Here is a 25,628-nt window from a genome sequence, read left to right on the forward strand (position 1 = left end):
ATCAAGCACTTATATATTTTTTCCAGTTCAGCAACACTTAGATAAGGGCATTGAATTTTTCCATTGACATCCTCTACCTGGTAAAGACGTAAAAAGAAATGTCTTGAGTTGTAACATTGACTCAAGGTAGCCTGCACATTTGTAACCTGCCTCTGTTTTGTCCTCTGCAGAAAATGTTTCAAAAAACTCTAGAAGTTCTTCAAAGTTTTTAAATATTCTCAAGATACTAGAAGCTCACATAGTCAATTGAGTTGGGCAAAGGGGTCGTAGACCAGCTTGGTTGCTGGTGCTCTCACAGCATATGCTTCTGAAAAGTCCCATCCTTTTGTTGGATTCCCTTATGGTGTTTATTAAGTTCTTGGCTAAAGCCATAATATCCCTCATAGATTTAAGATGGCGGAGATTGTCTACAACTGCCAAGTCTAAACTGTGAGCAGTGTAGTGCACATAGCATGCTTCTGGTTGTATATCCAAAACTAACTTCTTTATTCCTTTGAACTTACTTCTCATATTCGAGGCACTATCATAGCACTGTGCTCTTAAGTTATCCATTGACAAATGAAGATGAGCAAAAAAGTCTTTTAAAATACTAAACAGAGTTTGTGATTCAGTGTTGGGGTCTTTTATAAGCCAATAAAGTCTTCATTGATGATTAAGGAATCATCGACAGTGCGAATACAAAATGACACTTGTTCGTGAACCAAAGAATCACTTGTTTCATCAGCCATAATAGAAAAATGTTCAGTCTTTTGATTGAAACTCATACCTTTCTCAACACAGACTTTTCTAGTAGATCAATGATCTTGTTTTGAATATTGTGGGATATCCACTTATACCCCGAATGCCCTAACCAATCTTTAAACTCAGGTATGTCATTCTTTCGGAATTCCAACAGTTGAAAAAAATTTGAGTAATAATAATAATAATAATAATAATAATTTTATTGTCGTTCAGCTGATTACAGCAACAGACAAAGTCAAGAGCATATATTTCTACATAAACTACTATATCGATATAAATTGGTTTACATAAAATAGGTACACGTTAGAATACAGTATTTTCATCTTCAAAGAATTCATCAATGGTGTAAAATGGATTGTTCACTAGTAGCTTGTATAATTTAGCTTTAAAGATATTTACAGGCAGTTCTTTAAAGTCAGCACTTAGTCTATTAAACATCCTTAGTCCAAGAACTAGGTAAGAGTTATGCGATTTTGATAATCTATGATATGGTATGTCTACAGATGTTCTGTTTCTAGTATTATTGCTATGAATATCACTTCTCAACACAAAATTAGACACATTGTTTCTAATGTACATTAAAACATTGTAGATGAATAAGTTTACTACTGTAAGACACTGAAATTTAATAAACAGAGGTTTACAATGTTCTGTTTTATCATTACGTCTTCATGCCCAATAATTGCCAGTCCTTGTTGGCATAGAAATTGCATGGTAGTAAAAACTGTCTCAAGAGCTAAACAGCCTTTCTTCATATCACTTTCTAACTGTTCGTTAAATTTGGAGGCCACACTTTGGTTAGTGTTAGATTTTAGTTTCAGAACACCTTCTTTATGCGTAGACATATTTTCATGAAGACAGAATTTTTTCAAAGCCTTTTTCCAGTTAGAAAACCCTACGGAAGTAAATGCATCTTCTTTGTTTTGAAGAAAATTGTAATTGATTTTTAGCATCTGTCTCTTTGCAGGTTTTGCAAAAAACTTTTTTGGTAGATGCTTCATATTATAGCCATGTATATTTGATCAACCAAGACTTCTGAAATGATCTTCCCTTACCAAATTGTCCAGGTTTCAGTTGTGAACAGTTCTTGCCTGAAGACAATGAAGCAATTGACGACACAATAAATGTTGGAGGTTGACTTACAGTATCACCAACTACCAAGTGTGCCTTTTTGGTAACAAATTTATCCATTGCAAACTTAATTCACAATACACTAAGAGAGTAAACATAATGGATAAAATATAGTCATATAAAATAGTCCACTAGACACTAAAGTCGGAACACTAAACATGTCTGCAGCATGCGCTGAACGAAACTTTCCACACTGAATGAATGCGACAGCTGGGTGGGCTTTATAAAGCCATGGCATTGTAATGTCTCGAAGCATTGAGGCGATGTGAGGTGGAGGGTTTCAGGCACTTCTGCTCCAGTCCTTTTGATGTCACCACAGCAGCAGTGCTGGCCTGCTGGCGCCAGACTTTAACTGGAGGTTCACGCACCAGGAAAAACTCTAAGTGTGCCCACAGCACCATAACACTATCATGATTCACACCACTCATTTTCAGTTAACCTGCTTACCACCATAATAATTATTTGTTTTCACTCATTACTGTATGTATTTTAAAAGGTAACTATCATCAAACAAGGAAAATAAAAAATTCCAACATAATTTTGTGATTTTATCAAGCATAATATAACTAATAATTTTATTAAATTATTGCAGGGGCGGGGGGGGGGGGGGGGGGCTCCTTCCCCCACAAATGAATTTTTGCGGGGGCTCGGGCCCCCTCAGGCCCCACAGAGTCGGCACCTGTGGATGCACGTATGATGAAAGCCAGGAAAGAAAGAAAGCCCTACACAGGTTTGCATCTCCCACGAAAGAAACCTGGAAATGTTGGCATAGCCATGTCTAGTAGGAGTCCCAATCTTCAGACGATTCTTCATATGCCACAGAGGGCAATGGTTGCACTGTCTGAAAAGTAACCTGCTGCAAACATGCAGATGCTACTTGATAGAGAGTGGTGGTGAGACCCTACCATTGTTCTACATCTACATCCATACTCCGCAAGCCACCTGACGGTGTGTGGCGGAGGGTACCTTGAGTACCTCTATCGTTTCTCCCTTCTAATCCAGTCTCGTATTATCCGTGGAAAGAAGGATTGTCGGTATGCTTCTGTGTGAGCTCTAATCTCTCTGATTGTATCCTCATGATCTCTTCGCGAGATATACGTAGGAGGGAGCAATATACTGCTTGACTCCTTGGTGAAAGTATGTTCTCAAAACTTCAACAAAAGCACGTACCGAGCTACTGAGCATCTCTCCTGCAAAGTCTTCCACTGGAGTTTATCTATCATCTCCGTAACGCTTTAGCAATTACTAAATGATCCTGTAATGAAGCGCGTTGCTCTCCATTGAATATTCTCTATCTCTTCAATCAACCCTATCTGGTATGGATCCCACACTGGTGAGCAGTATTCAAGCAGTGGGTGAACAAGTGTACTGTAACTACACTACTTCCTTTGTTTTCGGATTACATTTCCTTAGGATTCTTCCAATGAATCTCAGTGTGGCATCTGCTTTACCGACGATTAACTTTATATGATCATTCCATTTTAAATCACTCCTAATGCGTACTCCCAGATAATTTATGGAATTAACTAATGCTTCCAGTTGCTGACCTGCTATACTGTAGCTAGATGATAAGGGATCTATCTTTCTATGTATTCACAGCACATTGCACTTGTCTACATTGAGATTCAATTGCCATTCCCTGCACCATGCGTCAATTCGCTGCAGATCCTCCTGCATTTCAGTACAACTTTCCATTGTTACAACCTCTCGATATACCACAGCATCATCCGCAAAAAGCCTCAGTGAACTTCCGATGTTATCCACAAGGTCATTTATGTATACTGTGAATAGCAACGGTCCTACAACACTCCCCTGCGGCACACCTGAAATCACTCTTACTTCAGAAGACTTCTCTCCATTGACAATGACATGCTGCATTCTGTTATCTAGGAACTCTTCAATCCAATCACATAACTGGTCTGATAGTCCATATGCTCTTACTTTGTTCATTATATGACTGTGGGGAACTGTTCTGCTAAACCTTGCTACTGGGCAATGAAATGTTGGAGTATTTCTTCTATTGAGTCATTTGTCCGCTGACTTAGCCCTGACAATAACACACAGAGAAAATTAACCCTCACTTGTCACCAAGTTTATTACAGCAAGAACAAACACAATTTATGGAACATAATACTTTGTAGATCCACCTAAGACACAGTGAAGTACAGGCTGCTCATAGTACTGAACGCGTTGAATAGACTCCAGTAATACAGGTTACAGAATAGGCTGAGCATTCATTTATGATTGCTCAAATAATACTGTTTCTTTGGCTGCTTACGAGAGTGCACCAGGAGGTTGACCCAGGTGGCCTCTATAAGCAGGCCTGTGAACTGTATGCATCCATGATCTCTGAAATTGTGCGCATCCTGAGTGAAAGTACATCAAGGACTGCGGCTGTGTTCTTCTTATTACATAATAAAATGCAAGATGAGAAACATATTCATTAATTATATGATGAGATTTTACTGTATCTCACACAGTATGGCTTCAAAGTTAAAACAATTAAGAGAGTTTCCTGATAATTATTAATTATCAGTTTCTATGAGATAATTAGTAACTGAATAAGTGTTTGGCTGGGAACTGATGCAACTATGCTGTTTAATGCTTTGAGTGGGTCATTATTGTGGGGTACTACTTGTATGCACCAACAAAGTGATACCAGTGCAATGAAAATTTCTTTTAACACTGATTAATTAAAAAGTTATTTAGCTCATATAATGTAAAGATATTTTATCATTCTTTAATTAAATTGTGATTAATGTGAGATTTTGCTCATACATGTTTACCTCAGTAACATAATGACAGCTATTCTTTACATGTGTACAAAGAACACTGTGTGCCTGCTCATGTTATGAAAATGAGCACACCCACTCCAGGGTTTTTAAGACATTCAAAACATTGTCATTAAATGTAATACAGTATGAATTTTGGAAAGCAAAACTTAGACAATCATTGTAATTGGAAAACTCTTTCACAAGGTAAAACTTCAGTCACTTTTAATTGTAAATATGTTCAGATCACCAGTGGGAAATTTTGGACTGTTTATGATAAATCTGGATTTCTTAATGTGCTATTTGTCAGATGGCTGCAAGTAGTTAACCATCTGTGGTGACTGTGCAGATTTTCTAAAGGATTCTGACAGAAAAAATGATCTGGAAATCTTATTTGGATCCTACAATTCGATCTCAGTAATTAACTTTCCAACATGGACAGATAAAGGCAGTAGGACCTTAATTGATAATATTTTCTTTGGTGAAGCTCAAAGCAAGAAACTGAGTGTTTACCCAGTAACAAATGCTTCCTCTGACCATGATGCACACTTAGTTAGGGTAAATTACATAGTGCCTTGCAGTATGGGTACTCCTCAGTGGAAATTAGTTGGAATAATTAAGGACTCCAGGACAATGTTTTTAAGAATAGTTCACAAGAGATGACCTGGGATGAAATTTATAGTCAACCAAATTCTGATATAAAATTTAATCTATTCCATGATAAATTCATATCATTAACTGAAAATAACTTTCTGCATAACTAATAAGCCAGGACATTGAACAGCCATGTAAAAAACTATGGGCCATTAGAGGAATTAAAGTACATTGTGAAAGCAAAGGGGAATTGTATCTGTTGGGATGAATAAGTAGACATCCATTAGCAGTTGCAAATAAAAAATGCTCAGAATTACTAATTATGATCTTTGGAACATTAACTGCTCTGACTATCCTTCATGTTTAATTGAGTCTTTGTACTTCATGCAGTGTTCATGTGTATCAGTCTTTCTGATAAAATATATGTGTGTATAGAAAACTTGGGAACTGTTTATTATGTATATTATGAACCATATCCAGAATCCCATATTTGTGACCCCGGACAAAAAGTTCTACATCTTCTGTGACTTCCGCACTGGTCGTATAGAATCAACAGGTTTCACGTATGATGCCATGGCTACATCACCGAACATTCTTTACAAAGATTTGGAGGCCCAGCACTTACAACCAGGCCAACACAACCCTACCTCGTCAGCTATTTCGCAGCTAACGGACAATGATCTACGATCTTCGATGAGGATAACCTCTACTTTAGCAACTCCACAATGACTGAGTGTTATGCAGTTACCTCAGACAATGGACTCAAGTTTTGTTTTGCCAGATTACGCACAACAACAAGTGAAAAGGGAAGTGAACGATCTACTAAATAGTGTGACAATCGATTGCTCATATGAAGTTCAAAGGGACTGAAATTCACACACGTGCTTTGATCTTCTATGCGCCAGGACGTCGGTTACAGTAGTGCTGTGTGCAACGCTGCCATTTGTGCAAAACACACGTGCAGTCAACTATTACCAAGCTACGCCAGCCTCGCCTCCCTCAAAAATCAGTAAGAGACATTTTTATGCATCCAGTTTGCCAGAACAAACCACCAGATCAGTGGCCCAGTTTTGCGGCCACATGGGTACGAATGCACTCAACATAGCCTCTTCACCCAGCAATGTTGTACTATGATAGTGTGACCGCCAACAGGTTTCACCAGTGTTTTATGGCCCTACCACAAAGGGTGTGTGGCCAGTGTGTGCAAAAACTCTCGTTGTTGGCACTTTAAGCTCCAGGCCACCACCCCCCTAACTCCCACTCCCTCACCCACGGGGGGCCTTGATTCTGACCATACAACCGCTCACTCCTTCTGCATTACCATCTGCATCTGCAGCACTGGCTTTCTGCGTCATTTCCGAGTTGGACAATGTCAGCGCTATAACTGCATTTTCCGGTCCAGTTTACGAGCCCTCATTACGCGCCGCTTGCCTGTTCACTTCCACGGTTCCAACCGTGCCTGCCGCACCTTGTTTCCGTGTGTCTTCAGAGACATTGCAACCAGCTGTTGTTCCGAACGTATGTGTTAGTAACATTTCCGCTCTGGTGATGCTGGATCCCAGCATGAACTCTTGTGTAGTGGGACCGTAGGCCTTCCAAGGCATGCCGAAGCCACCTTCGTCTCCACCTCCACACCGCCTACCCAAGCTACCTCCCCCATAAGAGGACCTCCAGCACTGGTGGAGCACCTCTTCGAGCTGCATTAAGTGACTGATGACAACTCCAAGTTCCTATGTTTGGTCACACACCTTCACGACCACGCGGATTTAATTTGTGATCTCCTACTTTCGCCTCCACTACCACCAAAGTACGAGTTCGCCAAGAAAACGATATTGGACCAACTTGCCTGCTTGCCACAGGAATTGATAATCAAGATTCTGTATGAGGAGCACCTGGGGGACCGCACTCCATCACAACTTTGGCGCTGCCTTAGGTTACTCGTGAATGAACACATGATGCCGGATGTCACCCTATGGGCGGTGTGGTCTGCCAAGTTACCTACTGACCTACAGGTACACCTACTGGCGCTCTCTTTTGAGTCTATCAGTTCTCGCCTACACGTTGCAGCTGTATGCACTCCTGTGCCAGAAACACCAAGCTCATCCACCATTACTGTGTGACACTACTCCTCCTGTTTACTGGCTGTCTGCAAGCAGGGGCAGGGCCCGTTCCACTTCCACACCTTCTACGCCACCAGGCAGTACTCATTCGCCCTCTTCTCTTTCTGAGCACTGAAGAATCGTCCACACTCCATACGTCCCGGTTTATGTCCCAGAACAGATCAACAAGGACAAGCCTCCCCTGCTGTCATAGTCACTGCCACCGCCACATCCGGCTCATTCGTACTGTTGGTACCACAAGATTTTTGGGGCTGAGGGCAAGAAGTGCAGGTTACCTTGCCAACACCCAAACGCTGACCACAGTAACCAAGTGATGCAGAGTCCTGTGGGGAACTTCACAGGCATCCCCTAATATTGGAATCCATCCACTCGTCCCCTCGCTCGAGCGGTCGTTTATACATGACAGACATTTCATCACAGTTTGTCTACCTAATTGACACTGGCGCTGACGTGTCTATCATACCTCGATCGTTGGCTCCTACTGACTTTTCACTGACAAAGTCTATCCTACGAGCTGTCAATGCATCAACATTACAAACTGTCGGTTCTGTGAAAGTGATGATGGACCTATCCCCTTCTCCGCATTTCTTGTGGACCTTCTACATCGTTGACATCGAGGAACTAATTTTTGGTATGGATTTTTTGTCCCATTACAAGCTCTCCCCAAATGTAGTTTAGTGTTCAGTGTTACACCACCTGTCTACCACTCAGATACCATGCTCCAGCACCCATTCTCCTCATTCCGTTTCCGCCACAACATGGGATTTAGTTCGTGAGTGTTCCACCCTCATGGCCTAGAATGTGACCTGCGTCATTAACCTACTTTCAGAATACGACTCAGTGGTGCACCTCTGCTGGGAGGGTGATGAGCTGAAACAACGCACTGATCACACTTACAATGAGCTCGCTGCGGCCCGCACCTCGCTGTTGAAACTGCAGTCTGCAGTTCCTTCACCGGATTGAACTTCATAGCCAAGCATCAGTCCAAACACTCATCAGGTTAGTTCAAAAACATTCATTGCGTGTGACGATTTGCGTTCAGTGACCTCCGCACCGCCCAAGCACCCACTATATGCAGTGCTTTGTGTTTCAAATAGTGTCTGTAATAACAGTCGCTTGCACAGGACGACCACACTCACTACGCAGGCAGCCGCCCCCGCTTGTCGATAAACATTCCCCCTCTCCCATACATCAGCCAAGCAACTCGGTGTCCATCGCTTTCCCTTGCACTACGTCAGCGCCTCTCTCGCCTGCGCCGGTTGCCCAAGGCAAAGTTAACAACAGACAGTCGATGTGCGCCCCACTCCGCTCCGTGCTCCATGTGCAGCTGACCTCTACAAACAAGCGCACGCCGCGCTCGTGTAATAGGCATGTGACTTTCGACCTGCCTTTTCCCACTTGTGCTAATGGCTACGCCTCATCGCGCCCCACTCGCCCCAAAACTCCATGTCAGAATGTTACTCAGCCTCATGTACTGTTCTCAGTCTCTTCTGTCACTGACGGAACGACACCCAAGATAATTACCACTGCCATCCCTCCTATTAGACACAAGGTTAGACACTTCAACCCCATTAAGTTGTATGTGGCCAGGCAGCAAATTAACGAAATTCTGGAGGCAGGCATCCTACAGCCATCGGACAGCAGTTGGTCTTCACCAATTCAACTCATGACCAAACACAATGGTTCTTTTGAATGTGTGTTGATTACAGACGTTTAAAAGCTCGCACTGTTATGGAAAATTACCCTGTGCCCAACATAAACGATTTCACTCATATGTTATGGGTGCCACTATCTTCAGTGTGATTGATTGCAAACATGCTTATCACCAGATTCCCATAGCGCTGGAAGACATTCCAAAGACTGCAATCATCACGCCGCTCGGTTTGTTCCAGTACAACTTCATGCCATTTGGTTTAAAGAATGCGGCACAAACGTGCCAACGTTTCATTGACTCAATCTTATGATGATTCGAGTTCTGCTTTGCATACCTGGATGACATACTCATTTTCAGCAAATCAACTGAAGGCCACGAAGATAATTTATCCCAGGTCCTCCAGACTTTGGCATGCAACGATGTCGAGGTCAACAAAGAAAAATTCAAATTGCGTCAGTCTTCTGTGACATTTCTGGGTTACAGTGTCTCTGCAGATGGAATACAGCCCCTCAAATCCTGCGTGCAGGCTATCACGTCATTGCCACCCCCAGCTATGCACAAAGAACTCAGACGTTTCCTAGGTACTATAAATTACTACTGCCGTCATCTATATTCTGCCACTGCCGTGCAGGCCCCGCTGATGGACTCGCTCTCCGGCGAACAAACTTCGGGCGTTAAACGAGTCCGTTGGACTGAACCAGTGCTAGAGGCTTTCAGGGCTCTTAAAACAGCTTTAGCTCACGCAGTCATACTTGCCTACCCTGATTTGTTTATCACTACAGACGCCAATGACGTCGCTGTCAGGGCAGTATTACAAGAGAGCAAAGGCGACACAGTTTCACCACTTCGTTTCTTCTCCAAGAAACTGTCTACAGCACAGAAGAAATATTCAACTTTTGATAGAGAGCTCCTGGTGATGTACGAGGCCATCAAACATTTCTTCACTGACATCGAAGGCCATTCTTTCTTCGTTCTTACTGATCACAAATTGCTGGTGGACGTCTTCTGCAACCGGCCAGAGGATCCCCCCCCCCCCCCCCCCCGACACTTCTGTCACTTCGACCTGGTCTCTCAGTTTACTACAGATGTATGCTAAATCAAAGGCACGGAGAACATCCCTGCTGATATCCTCTCATGGATCAATGCCATTTCAAGTATCGTCGATTTATCCGACCTTGCCGCTCTACAGATTTCGGACGAGGACACTCAGGGTCTGCTCACAGACCTGCAGTCTTCGCTCGTTCCCGGGCATTTCGGACGAAGTGTGGTGTGACTCTTCTATGGGCATTCTGCAGCCTTTGCTCCCGCCCACACTGTGCCGACAGGTTTTTGACGCCTTGCATAATCTCGCCCACCCCGGTGTCCGAGCCACCATTAGCCTCGTCACCGAGCGTTTTGTGTGGAAATATGTGAAACGGGACTGTCAACCATGGGCACGCAGCTGCTTTCCTGTGAACGAAACAAAATAGGACGTCACACCTATCCACCACTCGGCAAGTTTTACATCCCTAACGGACGTTTCTGTCATGTACATATCGACCTTATCGGTCCCCTGACTCCGTCGGAGGGCCACAAGTATATCCTGTCCACAATAGACCATCCCCTTACCCATAATCACAGCAGAAACTGTGGCCAAAGGATTCGTTTCTTCTTGGATCACTAGGTTTGGCTGCCCATCCACCATCGCAACTGACCAGGGTCGACAGTTCGAATCTGCACTTTTTACGATTCTCTGTAATCTTTGCAGTATTAAAAAGATCCATACAACATCCTACCACCTGCAAAGCAACGGGTTGGTGGAACGATGGCACCACACCCTTAAAACTGCACTCAGGTGCCATGACTGTGTCTGGTCCAAGGCATTTCCTTGGGTCTTGCTGGACCAACGTTCTACATTTAAACCAGATTTACATGGGACGATTTCCGAATTCGTTTTCTACGAAAACCCGGTTTTACCTGGGGAATTAATTCTCCCCCAAGATCCCGGGGATTCCCCCTCCTTCCCAGACTTTATTGGAAGGATGCATTCACACTTTAGAAACATCCGACTACACCCACCTGTCAGCCATTCCCCACCTGACACTTATGTGCCAACCGCAATCAGCACTTGCTCACACGTCATGCTCAGGGATGACTCTGTCAGACCACCCTTACCTCAGCCCCTTTGAAGTACTCCGGAGGGGCGAGACGACGTTTGACATTATGCTAAAAGATTGCCCGCAAACTGTTCCTCTACACAGGCTCAAGCCTTCCTTCGTAGACTCTGACACAGCTCTGCCATCCCAGTTGGACTGCCCGAGCACATGTTCTTTTGACAAACCCACTAACGAGCCCTTTCAACCTATGGTTGGGTTTTCTCCATCCAATAAGTCACCACCACTGTTCGCGGGTCCCTCAGGCATGTCATCATCATCCCCATTCACAGGTTTTGAAGACAATTCAGGTACTAGAGACGTCGATGCCCCGTCCTTCATTTTGCGCTGCAACATACCACCTGACCGCGTTGATGACATATCGATTATGGTGTTAGATGACTGTATGCTTGTACTGCTCACCGACAGCACAAACCTGACCCTCATCAAGGAACTCAATGTCAATGCACAGCTTGTGCCTCCCACAAGAGTGCGACCCATCATGTGTTCGGGCTTTCATTTCTTCGGTCAGCTCAGTATGCATTCGGGAAGGCATTCTCACACACTGGCGCCTCTCCCATGCTGCTACTCCCGAGCTGGTCAACACATCAGTCCCCCTCCCCTCTGGGTTGCGAATTCGAGTTGGTCTGGCGGCTGCCCGCCACTCCTTCGCACTCTGACCCGTTGGAGATGGAGCTTCTGGTCATGTGCCTGCCACCTCGCACCACTCACACCGATGCTGACACCCACACGACCCTCCCCCCCCACCCCCATCCCCCTCAGGGCTCATAGGCTGTACTCCGTACTGTGGTGGGGGGACTGTGTGGCGCATTAACTGCTCTGACGAGCCGCTATGTTTAATTCAGTCTGCCTTTGTACTTCATGCAGTGTTCATGTGTATCAGTCTTTATGGTAAAATATATGTGTATATAGAAAACTTGGGAACTGTTTTTGCATATATTATGATCCATATCCAGAATCGCATAGGGTATTAAAAAGTGAAGTAATATGTATGTAGCATCAGAAACCTGTAAATCTGACAACAGTTATAAACTTTTAACATGTGCACTGTTTTTTATGTCACGAGCAGGCATGCAGCATACTTCGTACATATGTAAAAAATAAGTATCTTTATGTTACCAAGATAACTATGTAAGAGCAAAATCCCAATTTCACTTAGTTTAATTTCACTGCAAAAAACTATACTTAAATGAAATGAGCTAAATCACTGTTTAACTAAACAATAATAAAATCAACTTTCATTACATCACTCTGTTGCTGCTTACGTGTGTCACTCCACAGTAATGACCCATTCGAAGCATTAAACTGTGCAGTTGGATCATATTCCACCCAAGGACTTACTAGATGGCTAATTACCTCATATACAACTGCCTCATTGTGGGATTGTGCTTCTAGATCAGAAACTTTGTTATTTTCATACATGGATCATAGATTTGTTCTTACATGCCTTGCTGTTCATTTGATATTATGGCTGCTCAGCTGGATATATAACAACGCAACTTATCACTGCATTAGCTGAAGCAATAATGAAGGAACAGCTACAGGTTCGAAATTGTAGAAGCAAAAATGGAATGTTGTAAGACATTGTTATTTGTGCTGGCTTATGTTATACATAGGCATGCCTGCTGGAGGGTTAAGGCTACATGGAATGTAGTGAAACAAGACTCAGGACAACCAGCCACAGCAAAGGATAATGTCGCTGTTGAGCTGAATGGAAGGGCTATAAGTAATAAGTCACAGGTAGCAAATGTATTTAATAATACTTTCTTAAATATAGTTCAAAGTATAGGAACAACAAGCCAAGAGAAAAATCACAGCAGTATGGATGTATCACCATCATCTCCTTTTGAAATCCACAAAATTATATATTCCCTCAAAAATAAAAGGTCATCTGGTTTTGATGGTGTTTCCGATAGAGTACTAAAGATTTGTTCACATTTCTTACTTGAAATATGTAACGCACCACAAATTCAAGGCATTTTCGCAGAGAGACTGAAATATGTTGTTGTTAAACCACTCTTAAAGAAAGGTGATAACAGAGATGTCAGTAATTAACAACCCACTCCCTGCCTACATCATTTTCCAGAATTTTTGAGAAGGTGATGTCTTCTATAATGGTATCTCACCTTAGCAACAATAATATCGTCAGCAAATCATTATTTAGGTTTCAGAAGATTTGCCCTACTGGGAATACCATTTACATTTTTATTCAACAGATTTTACAAGCATTATATAATAAAATAGCACTATTTGATATTTTCTGCGACCTATATTATGCATTTGACTACATGAATCACAGTATTCCCCTAAATAAATTGAAGGTATGTGGGACTGTTGATAAAGCCAACCAATGTATAATGTCATATCTGATTAAAATAATGAAGAAGGTTGTGCTGAGTAATTCAGCCAATATATTCTGGGGGTGTAATGCTGACAGGGGAGAAATCAAGTATGGGGTTCCCGAAGGCTCATTCTTAGGTCCACTATTGTTCTTTTTATTTGAAAACGATCTTCTGTCTAAGATACAACAAGCAGAAATTGTCCTTTTTACACTAGTATTGTTATTAATCCAAGCACACATACAGAAATAAAAGAAATGGTGAACAGAGTTCTTAAAAGTATCATTGACTGTTTTTCTACAAATGATCTCACCCTCAATTTTAAAAGACACGATGTATTCAGTTCCACACATCAAGGAATACTACAGCAATGATAAGTGTAACAGGTGGTGGGGAAGTAATAAATAGGGTGGAAACTTCAAAAATTTTAGATGTCCACATTGATGAGAATTTAAACTGAAAAAAAGCACATTTTGGAAATCCTAAAACAACTTAGTGCAGCCACATTTGCACTTAGAATCGTTGAAAATATTGGGGAAAGACAAATCAATAAGTTGACATACTTTATGTATTTTAATTCCATAATGACATATGGAATAATTCTGGGGTAGCTCATGTCCAAAAAAGAAAGTCTTCATTGCATAAATATGTGTTCTATGAATAATATGTGGGGCTTACCCACGATCATTCTATAGACATCTGTTCAAGGAAACTTCCTGGCAGATTAAAACTGTGTGCCAGACTGACACTCGAACTCGGAACCTTTGTGTTTTGCAGGCAAGTGCTCTACCACTTGCCCGTGAAAGGCAAAGGTCCCAAGTTCGGGTCTCGGTCCGGCACACAGTTTTAATCTGCCAGGAAGTTTCATATCAGCGCACACTCCGCTGCAGAGTGAAAATCTCATTTTCTATCTATTTAAGGAGTTGGGCGTTCTGCCTACTGCTTCACAGTATACTTTTCCTTATGAAGTTTGTTGTAAATAATCCACTACTATGCAAAAGGAACAATGACTTGTCTTTAGCACAAAAAGGGGTGCACAACGCAGCAACAAAAATTTTTGATCACTTACCCAGTGATATAAAATATCTGACAGAAAAGTAAAACTTGAAAACAACTGAAAAAGGTCCTCCTTAACAACACCTGCAATTCTGCAGAAGAATTTCTATTATTGTCATGTTTAAAATGCTGGGTAGGGATTATATCTCATATCTGCACTTTAGACACTTACAAATGCTCAGTGTGCAACCATATTCAGATATTAATTTGTGATAAAATGTGAAATGAATTGTTCAACAGCATTATGATTAATTGTGCAAAATGATACATGAAAAATGGAAGTAGTTAACAAACTAACTACCAGCAACTCAATAATATAATATTAGTATAGATACCATATCAGATTTTGTATATATGGACAGCCACAATTCTCAAAATCAACACACACAGTAGAGGGTATAATAAACTACACAAATTAAATGGAATACTGGTAAGAAACTATGGCAAACAAATGATAAAAGTGATACAACTACAACTTCACAATGTCATTCCAGGCTGGCTGTCCTGTATAGAAGTTATTATATGGCTTCGGGAAAAAGATAAACACTCTCGAAAGCAATAATTAGCAGCTTTCAAACAACATTTTTATGATCGGTTCGCTAAGTGGCATAACTTTGAGATAAGTACAGAGCAAGTACCACACTCAAAACATATAAAAACAACGACATGTAGGGAACCTACACATCTTCAGATTTTCTTGCCTTGGAGAAGGTGAAAATATTCAAGTAAATTAATATTTCCAGAAGATGGAATGTAAGTACCGAAACCTACCTAGGTTACTAAACGAACAATAAATATTTTATAATTCGCACAGGATAGGCTTAAAAATCTTAATTATCATGGAAAAATTGTTGGTGACTGTTTATTACTTAGTAAATTTCCTTTACTTCGCCCCTATGGTCGTAAATTTTTATGCCATTAGACTACCGTTTCGGTCTATAATGACCATCTTCAGATCTGTTTTACAAAAAACATGTCCTAATACTACACTGGAGTCACAGAAGCATATTAGGACATGTTTTTATAAAACAGATCTGAAGATGTCTGATGAGATAAAAATTTGTGACCATAGATGCGAAGCGAAGGAAATTCATTCAACTTTCGGGTCACTGTTCAATTCGCGACCACGTCGCAGCTTGTATAACTTAAGAAATTTACAGGTTGTCACTTTTCCAGTGATTCTTAAATTCCCTAATGTGTCAATGAACAAGCAATCAATCGAAGAAAAGCGTAGTGTTTGCATTGCGTAGTAGTACGTTTCACTTGTTTATTTATTTATTCATCGACGGAAAACCTCACAATCGTACAGTATTTGTCACGTAATAGAAGCATTAATGAAAGTCATCCAAGACTAAAACGTCCAACTGCATTGTATCGTTTGCTGATAAATCGGTTTTTAGATCTATATGATTGACTGTTTGTGTTAAGAAAAAATCATGCCGTTCGATTGCACTCGGAAAGCTACTAATAACCACCTTCTTGAAGTCCATTGTAAATGTGAACGTATAAGCGTGATTTTGTCACGACCGAATTTAGTTGGTAGACTTGAAGTGAGCAAAGGTACGTCTTGTCAGCACTTCGATCTACAGCATCTTTGTTTTGAAGGGGGTAGGGTGATGGCGGCTGCAAGGATTGTGTGGGAACAAGTGAAATAACTGACGTCTGACGCATGGTGTTTGTGTGGGTGGAACTTGGGAGTTGGTGTTTACCTCGGACATTACCTTCGTGACATTCACTGATTAAGTGTTCGAGGCGGAGGCTCTGTAACCATGCTGACTGCTCGCGCACGTCGATTCCTATCCAAAATATTCATCTGTGGTGTTCAGTTCACTTGTGATTGAGTGCAATAACGAATGATATAAGGTGACTGTGTTTTTTGCAGTCTTCCAAACGACACAGTGAATCTATAGCATCTTGCACGGACTCTAGAAGTGGCGGTCTTTAGCCTGGGGGAAACTGATTTTGACTCACTGATAATTAAACTGGTAAAATGTCAGACGACGAGGATAAGCCACCAGCACCTCCTGTTAGACTGACAAGCAATAGGTGAGTTATTTATGTAGAGCAATGTCAGTAAATATGTAGATGAGATCATTAATACAGCAATTGACAAGTACATGATGATTTCTTACGGTATTTTTAGGGGCGATTCCACTCCGAATTTACCGGTAGATATGCGACCCCTTCCGAAAGAACCAGACTCTGAAGACAGGAAGAAAAAAATGTTGAAAGGAAAGATCAAGCAAAAAGCTAAGGAAAACGAGAAACCTAATATCTCATACCCAACGAACTTTGAACATACGGTGCATGTGGGATTTGATGCAGTTACAGGCGAGTTTACGGTAAGTTTAGCATAAACTTTCGATTTGGAATGTTTATTCTGTAATTTCGTGATATCTGTAGTGCTTTCGATGTTGACAGTTGCCATACAATTGCACTTTAGGTGCTGGCAAGTATTGCTTAGTTAGATGAAGAGACTGTCAGTGAGCTGGTATATTGCTAGTAAGTTAATTTTTGTGTGTTTGTTTACTTCGACAATTGAAGTGAATTATTGTTTGTCGATGGAACGAGTATGTTTGAGTCCAGTATATTTTACTGAAGGCTTTACTCTCACTGTTTCAAAGACATATCTGCCACTGGTGGCAATCTGCCTGCTTATACACAGTTTGTCAGTTATTATTGTTGCCCATTTCTATGTAATATGATATGATTAAAGCAAATGGAATCGTCACTGTAGTAGATAACGGGAGGGGGTCCACTTTTTAGTTACTTTGACATATGCAATCCATTTTTCTTGTATGGAGGCTGACAAAAAAAGTTAACATTTCACTAAAGTCATTTTGTGACAAATGTCACCGTGTATAGAAGAATAGCTTTTGTTTAGAGTATAGCAGTTGTCAGGAAGTACATCATCTGTATATAATCACCATACCAGTAAAAACATTGGCAGTAAATACTGTCTTTCTAAACACATTAGTTACTTTCATTCTAGTTCTCATCCTTCCACTATGGTACTATCTGCAGAAAATACTGATTTTTGGCATACTTGGTATGACATGGCCTGTAGTTTGGCCATAACATTCTGTTGCAGAATTTGCCATCAGACGTTTGAACACACTTATTGCTGTCAGTTTTCATTGTTGTCTTTCTTATTCTGATTGTGTCATAAGATTGAATTCTGATGAGAACTAAAATGTTTGATAAACGCAGAGAGGAGAGAATCTTGACTGTAAATGGTGATTGTAACTTATATAATGTATTAAGCAGGTTCCATTACAATGCAAGAAGACAACTTACGTGCAGTAAGGAGGACAAAAAAAAAAAAAAAAAAAAAAAAAAAAATTCACAAGTCTACTGTTTACACACAAATAGAAAAGTTTAATCAGAAATATGATTAACTCTAACTGAGGCCTAATTGTAGATTTCTGGACCTGCACTCGAGAGGTGGTGTTCTATCCTGTCCAGTCATTGTGACTTTGGGTTTCCATGGTATTCCTAAGTTGGTAAAGCCATTTATGACTTTCTGCCCTGAGCTCACCTAATCCTATCCTACTTTGCATACTGTTGTGCGGGAAAAATAACTAAATAGATTGACACTGTGTGTTGTGTAATATTTGTGTGCCACTGATATATATGCCTACATTGCATAATAAATCTGGACGTACTAGATTCATGAATGTGTTAATATAGGGGACATTCAAATGAAAACCAGACAGGTGAAGGAAAAAAAAGTAAAGTGTTCATTATTTCAAAAGTAATTATGATATCCGTTAATACATTTAGCCTACTGTGAAACAAGACAGCCAAGGTTTTGCAATTGCCTAGGGAACCGTGATTGTACTCGGGCATATTCCTCTTCATCTGAATCCAGTTGATACACACAAATGTCTTCCTTCAGGGCTCCAAAAATATGGATATTGCATGGGGATAGACTGGGATTGTATGGAGGATGTGTAAGGGTTTCCCAGTGAATCTTCTGCAATATGATCCAAACAACCTTGGCAATAAATTGCATAAAATGTATTAACAGTTATAGCAGTTACTTTTGAAATATTAAACAGTGTACTTACTTTTTCCGAGCTGTCTCATTTTTCATTTAACTGCCCCTTGTACATAAAAATGGGAAGGAGCAGTGTGTGTGTGTGGGGGGGGGGGGGGGGGGGGGATTTAAGACTAAAAGTTGGAAGGTAGATTACCTGATGATTTAGGTTATCTGCCATTTATTAGTGTGAATTGAATAGTGCAGTTAAATTTCTGTTAGTGACAGTCTACCTTCCTTTAGTGTAGATATTGGTTTATAGCTGCCAAGCTCTGTTTAGTAAGTTTTCTTGTTTTGTCTCATGTGACAGTATCAGCAACAGTGTGACATGTCAGGAGTCTGAGTTGCTTTAAGATGCTCATTTCTTCTGAGATAATTTTTGTTCCTACAGCTGTATCAAAAAATTAAGGCCCTGACTGACTGTGACTTTCACTATCAGTAAGAACGTAAGTGGAGTTTCTGAGCATATAGCTCTGTATTTTTCTCCTCCTTTGAATACCATCTGCTTTTTTATGATAGAGGTATAACTAGATACTTATCCATAATTAAGAACTTTTTTATTCTGACATAATGAAAGATGAGCTATGAGATCAAAACTGAAAACTCAGAGGGATCTTTCTGGGAAGTGGATAGTGTGCGGCTGCCAAATACAATACTGAACGTAATTCATGAAAACCAGTTCCACAGTTTAGTTTCTGTAGAGCAACATCATCTCCGAGCCTATTGAAATATTGGCAGTAAGTAGGTAATTTGTACAATCTCAAGGCTCTCTCGATTAATACAACTTCATTTAGTCATTTTATGTGTCACTGCATGCTGTTCTTGAAACTCTTAGGAGGGTAGAAAGAATGAAAAAGAGAATTTTGCTCGGAAGAGCAGTTAGGCCTAGCTTTTTTTATCATTATAACATGGATTAGCTAGAGCTGCTACAAATTACAGTAAAATAATATGTGGAGTATTTATGCTATTTCGTTACTTGTCTGCTTCATTGAGAATGTATCGAAATTTAAAAGAAGCATCTGTTGGTATTTTCTTACACTGTTAATAGAGACAGGTGGTGAATATGATATTTGTGTCACTTATGTAATATTGTGTGTAGCATATACAGTGAATGACATGTTTAGATGTTTCAGAGGCATTTTCAGTTTTTATTGGCGTTTCCTTGTGAAACAGTATTGTGAACACTTTTGAGTCTTCTAGAATGTTGAGTGGGTGTAGAGCTGAGTTCCCTGTTCCTTTCTAATCTCGCAAGACAGCTTGTGTGGTGAAATCAGTTTATTTTTATCATTTACCTGTGTTGGTTTGACAGATGGTAATATGCAGATCATTAGCAAATAGAACCCTACATTATCTGTAAACTGGTAAATAACAAATACGTTTTTAAAGGCAGACTACAGTAAAGGAAAGTGCAGGACACGTCACTGATTCCTTATCAAGTTTGTAGATTTGTTTCTGGGAAAAGGGCTTTCAGTTGAATGTTTTATTTTATACATCAGCTGTTTTTCCCTCTTTCTATTCTCAGTTAATGGGTAAACATTATTCAGCTAATATTTTTTTACTTAGAAGAAATGTTTTGCTTAGCAACAAATATATTACTGGTATAAGACTTTTCAATGTTATAGAATTTTTTCTGTACAGGACATAATGTTTTTGTTGTGTGTCAGAGTTTTCCTGGCCTACTTCTCATAAGATTTCTTTAATATTGCATTTTAAATGAAACAACAAGTTTACTGTTACCAGTCACCATTTTATTTTTACTTTTTTTCCATGACGCGTTGCATTTTAACTTGAGACAACCTGGAAAGATTTATCATCAGTTAAATTTGTCATGAAGGCCTGAATTATCATATAAAATGAGTGATGTGTTTCCAAAATTGGTGGCAGACAGAATTTTATAATGTGTGCTTTCATAATTAGTCTAACCAAAGTGGTAAATTGATGGAATGTTTTACTGTTTCATCTAAGTACATTTAATAAGCAACAGTAGTTGGAAGGTCCCTTCTTAAATTGGATTAGATTAAGTATTTGATTTCTTCTGCAGAAATTCTCAACTACTGCTTGAATTACTAATTTATTTGTGAAGCATTAAAACAATAACAGTAGTGTTCTTGGAATTTTGAGTTCTCTCCTGCGAGACCAACAGTAGTAACCTTCCCTTGTGTCCGGAAATGTATCTGTGAAGGTGTTTCACACTTCTGTTGCTGTCATACAACATCTCATTTGTAGTTAACTTGTTGGGAAAATTGTGCTTAAGCTTGACATGGAATATGAAACAAACATGTCGCCCTTGTTTAAGGCTGCATTGGGATTTTTTAAAAATTAATTTGCAGAAACTGGAGAGAAACAAAACATAACTGTACCCTAGTTTTAGCAAATATCTTCTCTTTTTTTTCCTAACACGTAATTGACAACGTTCTTTGAAACTCAATTGTTGTTTTAGTGAGGATAGAGCAATTCTGGAGCATGTAGTATTATTCTAATAAATTTTTAAAACTAGTAGGAACTTTTTTTTTAATTACTTAAAATTCCCAGTTTTCCTAAGGAAAATGAAAGATAATAGTTACTTGAACCAGAATTCTGACTCTGCCATCCTTGCACTTACACCCCATCATGGGTTTTGTGGTTGACAGTATTGCTTCATTTGAAAGAAACTGCAGCATTCATCCAGTGAGCATAGATAAAAAGTAATTTTAGCTTAGATAACACTTCCTGAAGTGTTGAATACAAAAGTATTCAGTAGGTTCCATTTTCTATAGGCTTCCAGCCACCTGTAAACTGATTAAGTAGTTTTGGCTTGCAGGATCCAGTGGGAACTGATAAATTAATCAAATAAAAAGTAAAGTTGTTCTTGAAGAGCAAGTTTTCCTTTACACATGCAAATAATTACACCCAAAGGAACTTTTCAGAGTGATGGGCAGAGTTTGAGTGTCATAAAAAATTTCAGATTTTGTGTAATTTTAAGAGAGTGAAAGCAGTAACTTAAATACTTTCTAACTGAATAAGGAAAAAATTCCCATGTAGCAGACATCTCACCAACAAGAAAGTCACGTTCCCTCTCTCCATGGTATATGATACAAATGTATGGAATTTAATGACTTGCCTGGAAGCCCGGTTCACAAGAATTTTATCCCTCTCCCTCTTTGCTGGCAAAATACTGGTAATGGGACTTTTTCTTCTCATCAGGACATGAACCAGGTACCTCTAATTCATATGTCAGAGCTGAAGAGGTTGCTTATTGATACTCTGTGCTTTTGGTGTACGACAGTTTAGTAAATGTAAATAAGGTGGTAATGAGGGAATTGAGAGAAAAACAGTATAAAAAAAAAGAATTATGAAATAAAGATACCAAAATATTTGAAACCCAAATGCAGAAGGAACATTCAGAACTTTTGCTGGAAAATGGAAAAGACAGGAAACAAGAAATGCAGGTGTTGAAGAGAAATAAAAGTTGTTTTAAAGTCTGTGTTTGATAGGAAAATGAAATGAGAAAGGATTCAGAAGTGTTTATCCTGATAGGTAACTCTTGTATCAATGACATGTTTTGACATTGGGTGGGAGTGTAGTTTATGTTACTGGCAGGATCCATAGGCCCTAGTGTACAGTGAGGTGAGAGGTAAGAGCTGTGGCAGATGAAAAGTAGAGGGTTCCAAAACCGATGCTATGGAGTTGGATGGAAGAGATTGGTTACTGTGAGATATCTTTGGTATTGTTTTTCTCATTTCGTGACATTACTTCAGGATATTATTTATTGATTAGGAACTTGCTTGAATGGTTCTGTATGGAAGAACACTTTAGATAATTCTTTTAATCCAGTACAATTCCCTGATACAGAACATAAATACGCTCCCATATAGCCTGCCCAGCTGTGGATGGCGAATCTGCGATGATGGGAACTTCCTCACCCAGTAAGGTTTTCCGAGGCATGAGGGCCTTTACAGGAAGGTATTTCCCATGCCATATCCTCATAGACCTTTAACTCTCCTACCACCTCCAAGAATCATCTATCATCCTATCACCTACAAAGGAGTCCTCCGCCCCCCCCCCCCTACCCCACCACCCTGGACTGGAACAGTTGAACCATATCTTATCTATTGTCATGCTCAGAAATGAGGGTCATCCCACCCAAGATCTCCCCACCTCTCATGAAGTAGTATTCCGATGCCCACCCAATCTATGCAACATACCACTCCTACTCCCAACTCCACGCCACCGAGTTCATCTCTGTGGGAGACCCTGGTGCAAGACATTCCCAATCAAAAAGTGGTTCAAATGGCTCTGAGCACTATGGGACTTAACATCTGAGGTCATCAGTCCCCTAGAACATAGAACTACTTAAACCTAACTAACCTAAGGACATGGCACACATCCATGCCCGAGGCAGGATTCGAACCTGCGACCGCAGCAATCGAGCGGTTCCCGACTGAAGCACCTAGAACCGCTTGGCCACCGCGGCCGGCCATTCCCAATCCACCCACCCAATACATCCTACTCATTTTCTGTTACAGGCATATCCTGCCCTATCAGAGGTAGTTCTACCTGTGAAAGCAGTGATGGCATATATGGTAAGACCGTGATAATGTGACACTTGGCAAACTGACAGGCCCGATAATCCGGCATGGAGCAAGGGGTCATACAAAATCTCAAATGCTGGTACAGAGAAATGTTTGTGCAAAAGCTGCTATGCTCAGATTCCAGTGTCGTAGTTCCAACAAAATATTAACACCAAAGACAAGTGAAAATTGCAATTTTACACAGTGTCTGGAAAAAAACTACAGCCTAAACTGTTTGCAGAAGCCAAGATGGGGAAGCATCGTAAATAATGAGGATGAGTCGACAACTGTTCGCTCTTAAATCCTGTAAATGATAAATTATGCATCCACCAATCAGTGTAGTGTGTTTTCAACAGAAGAAATTGATGAATGGATCGACATTGACAAAAATTTAGCTATTGAAGAAGAGATAACTGACCATGTGATTCTGCAAAGTGTTTTCAACCCACGGGAGGCACTAGAAACAGAATGAGAGCCATCAGCTCACATCCTTTGGGCTGAGGCTTCGGGAGCCTTAAAAAATTTTGTGAAATTCACTGAGAGTAGCTGACAATTGAATTCTTCTGTAGTAATGAATTGGCCCATCATATGACTTTTTTCTTCAAAATAGTGCTCAATCCAAGAAACAAGTCAACATTCCTGCAATGTTCCAGAGGACTCAGAAGAAATTTCAGCTATACCATCATTGGTGATACATATCTGACATGTTCCATGCCCTAGATAATGTGAGATATCTCTGCCAGTGATTCTATTTTAACTGCACCAATTCATTAGTAACAATTTTTGTTCATTACCTTGTTCTTGATCTTTTCAAAGCAGTGGTGCTTTTTTCATTTTGTAAATGGTGTACAAAATATTATTTGTGTATATCAAACTTTTCTGAAACTTTGAGCATCAAATTGTTTGGGTATAGCAGTACAGAGCTAGATTAATTGAATTTTGTTTTTTTGCGGAAAAGTAATACATGGTTGTAATTTTTATACTCTTTTTTTTTCTTTATCCTGTTCTACTTAGTGAATAACTATTACTTGTTTTTCTACATTAAAACTAGGTTCTGCAAATACTGATTTTTTTTAAAACCAGGTTTCTAAAAATGACCTTGATAATCTGGCATATTCGATAATCCAATATTGACAGACCACAGAACATCAGGATTATCAAGGCCCTACTGTATTGTCTCTGCTGCAATCGCAGCACATCTTTTTATGTTGATATGACAACCAACAGCTGTCAGTCGAATGAGTGTCCTCTGCCAAACTGTGGCCAAGAACAAATTTGACAACCCAGTGTCACAACATTCTCGATTTCAAGGGCTGCTACACAGTGTAGGCCATGGATCCTTCCGCTCATGGCCAGCTTTTGAACTATGCAGATGGGAATTATCTTTGCAACACATTCCTCTCTCCCATAAACCTACTGGTCTCAGTGTCCATTAACTCATTGTCTCCACATCCTCTATACAACAGATTCCTCTTCCTCTGTCCTATCACCACATCCCATTGCATGTCATGTACATCTTGTACAGCACTCCACAAGCTCCAGCACACCTGTGCATCACTTGCCTAGCCCGTGCATGTCTCATCCCTCCCTCCTGCATTCATAGCCAGCAGATATGCTGCTTCTGTCTGAGCCCCTAGTAACTACCCAATACAGGGAGCTCCACAGGTGTGTGTGTGTGTGTGTGTGTGTGTGTGCACACACACACATTGTAGTTCAATGAAGGATGTATTCTGAAAGGTAGCAAGTTTGTGTTCTTTTTTGTGTGTGCCTATTGATGACTCAGTGCTTCTATTATTCAGTGAGTGGTCTCCTTTACTGCTAAATCATTTATAATCGACGATTGGGTTGACGTCTCCATTCCTGAAGATACTGTTCATCTTATCCTTTATTTTTCACCATTTCCTGCCCTTTCGCTTTTCGTAATAAAAACACCTAAAAGTTAGCGAATATTAACTTTAGTACATTGTGTTGGTTTGACATCTCTGCACAGATACTCCCACAAGTTTTTATTTTCATAGTGACATAAGGTGGCCCCACCCCATTAATCTGTGCAGTTTCTACCCCATCTTTGTCCAGTCTAAGCTGATAATTTATTTCTAATGAGCTCTTCTTTGTCTGGATGTTAAACCATAATCTTCCTTCCGGTTTATAGTGCCTTCAATGAGTTGCTTGATTTTTTTTGGAAGAAACCCTCCAATAGATAAAAATGAATTAAGTTTACCTTCCACGTCATTCATATTTTAAAAAATTGTTACCTACTTGACATGGATAAAAATAAACAGAGGAAATCTGGTTTAGCTAAATTAATCCATGCTAGTGGGAGTCTGTGGAAAAAAGGCAGAGTACTATAGACTTGAAACAAAATTGGCATCGTAACAAGATCCCTCAAATTAATGCAAGGTGGTGTGTAAGTAAATTGACAGTTTACTGGAACTAGCTGCCAGTTATGTTGTTGTGCGGTATAAGTTCAGCAAGACATA

General features: G+C 40.2%; 1 protein-coding gene across 1 annotated transcript in view; it reads left to right on the forward strand.

Annotated features, from left to right (window-relative positions):
- The first annotated feature begins 16,176 nt into the window (after window positions 1-16,176).
- The window catches only part of LOC124594939 (serine/threonine-protein kinase Pak), a 133,121-nt gene continuing 123,669 nt past the window's right edge, over window positions 16,177-25,628 (forward strand). Inside the window, exons 1-2 of the mRNA XM_047133441.1 lie at window positions 16,177-16,605; window positions 16,703-16,901. Coding sequence (XP_046989397.1) covers window positions 16,550-16,605; window positions 16,703-16,901 — 255 coding nt within the window. The 5' untranslated portion in view covers window positions 16,177-16,549. The remainder of the gene's footprint in view (window positions 16,606-16,702; window positions 16,902-25,628) is intronic.

This window comes from Schistocerca americana, chromosome 2 (assembly GCF_021461395.2).
Source record: "Schistocerca americana isolate TAMUIC-IGC-003095 chromosome 2, iqSchAmer2.1, whole genome shotgun sequence".
NCBI lineage: Eukaryota > Metazoa > Arthropoda > Insecta > Orthoptera > Acrididae > Schistocerca > Schistocerca americana.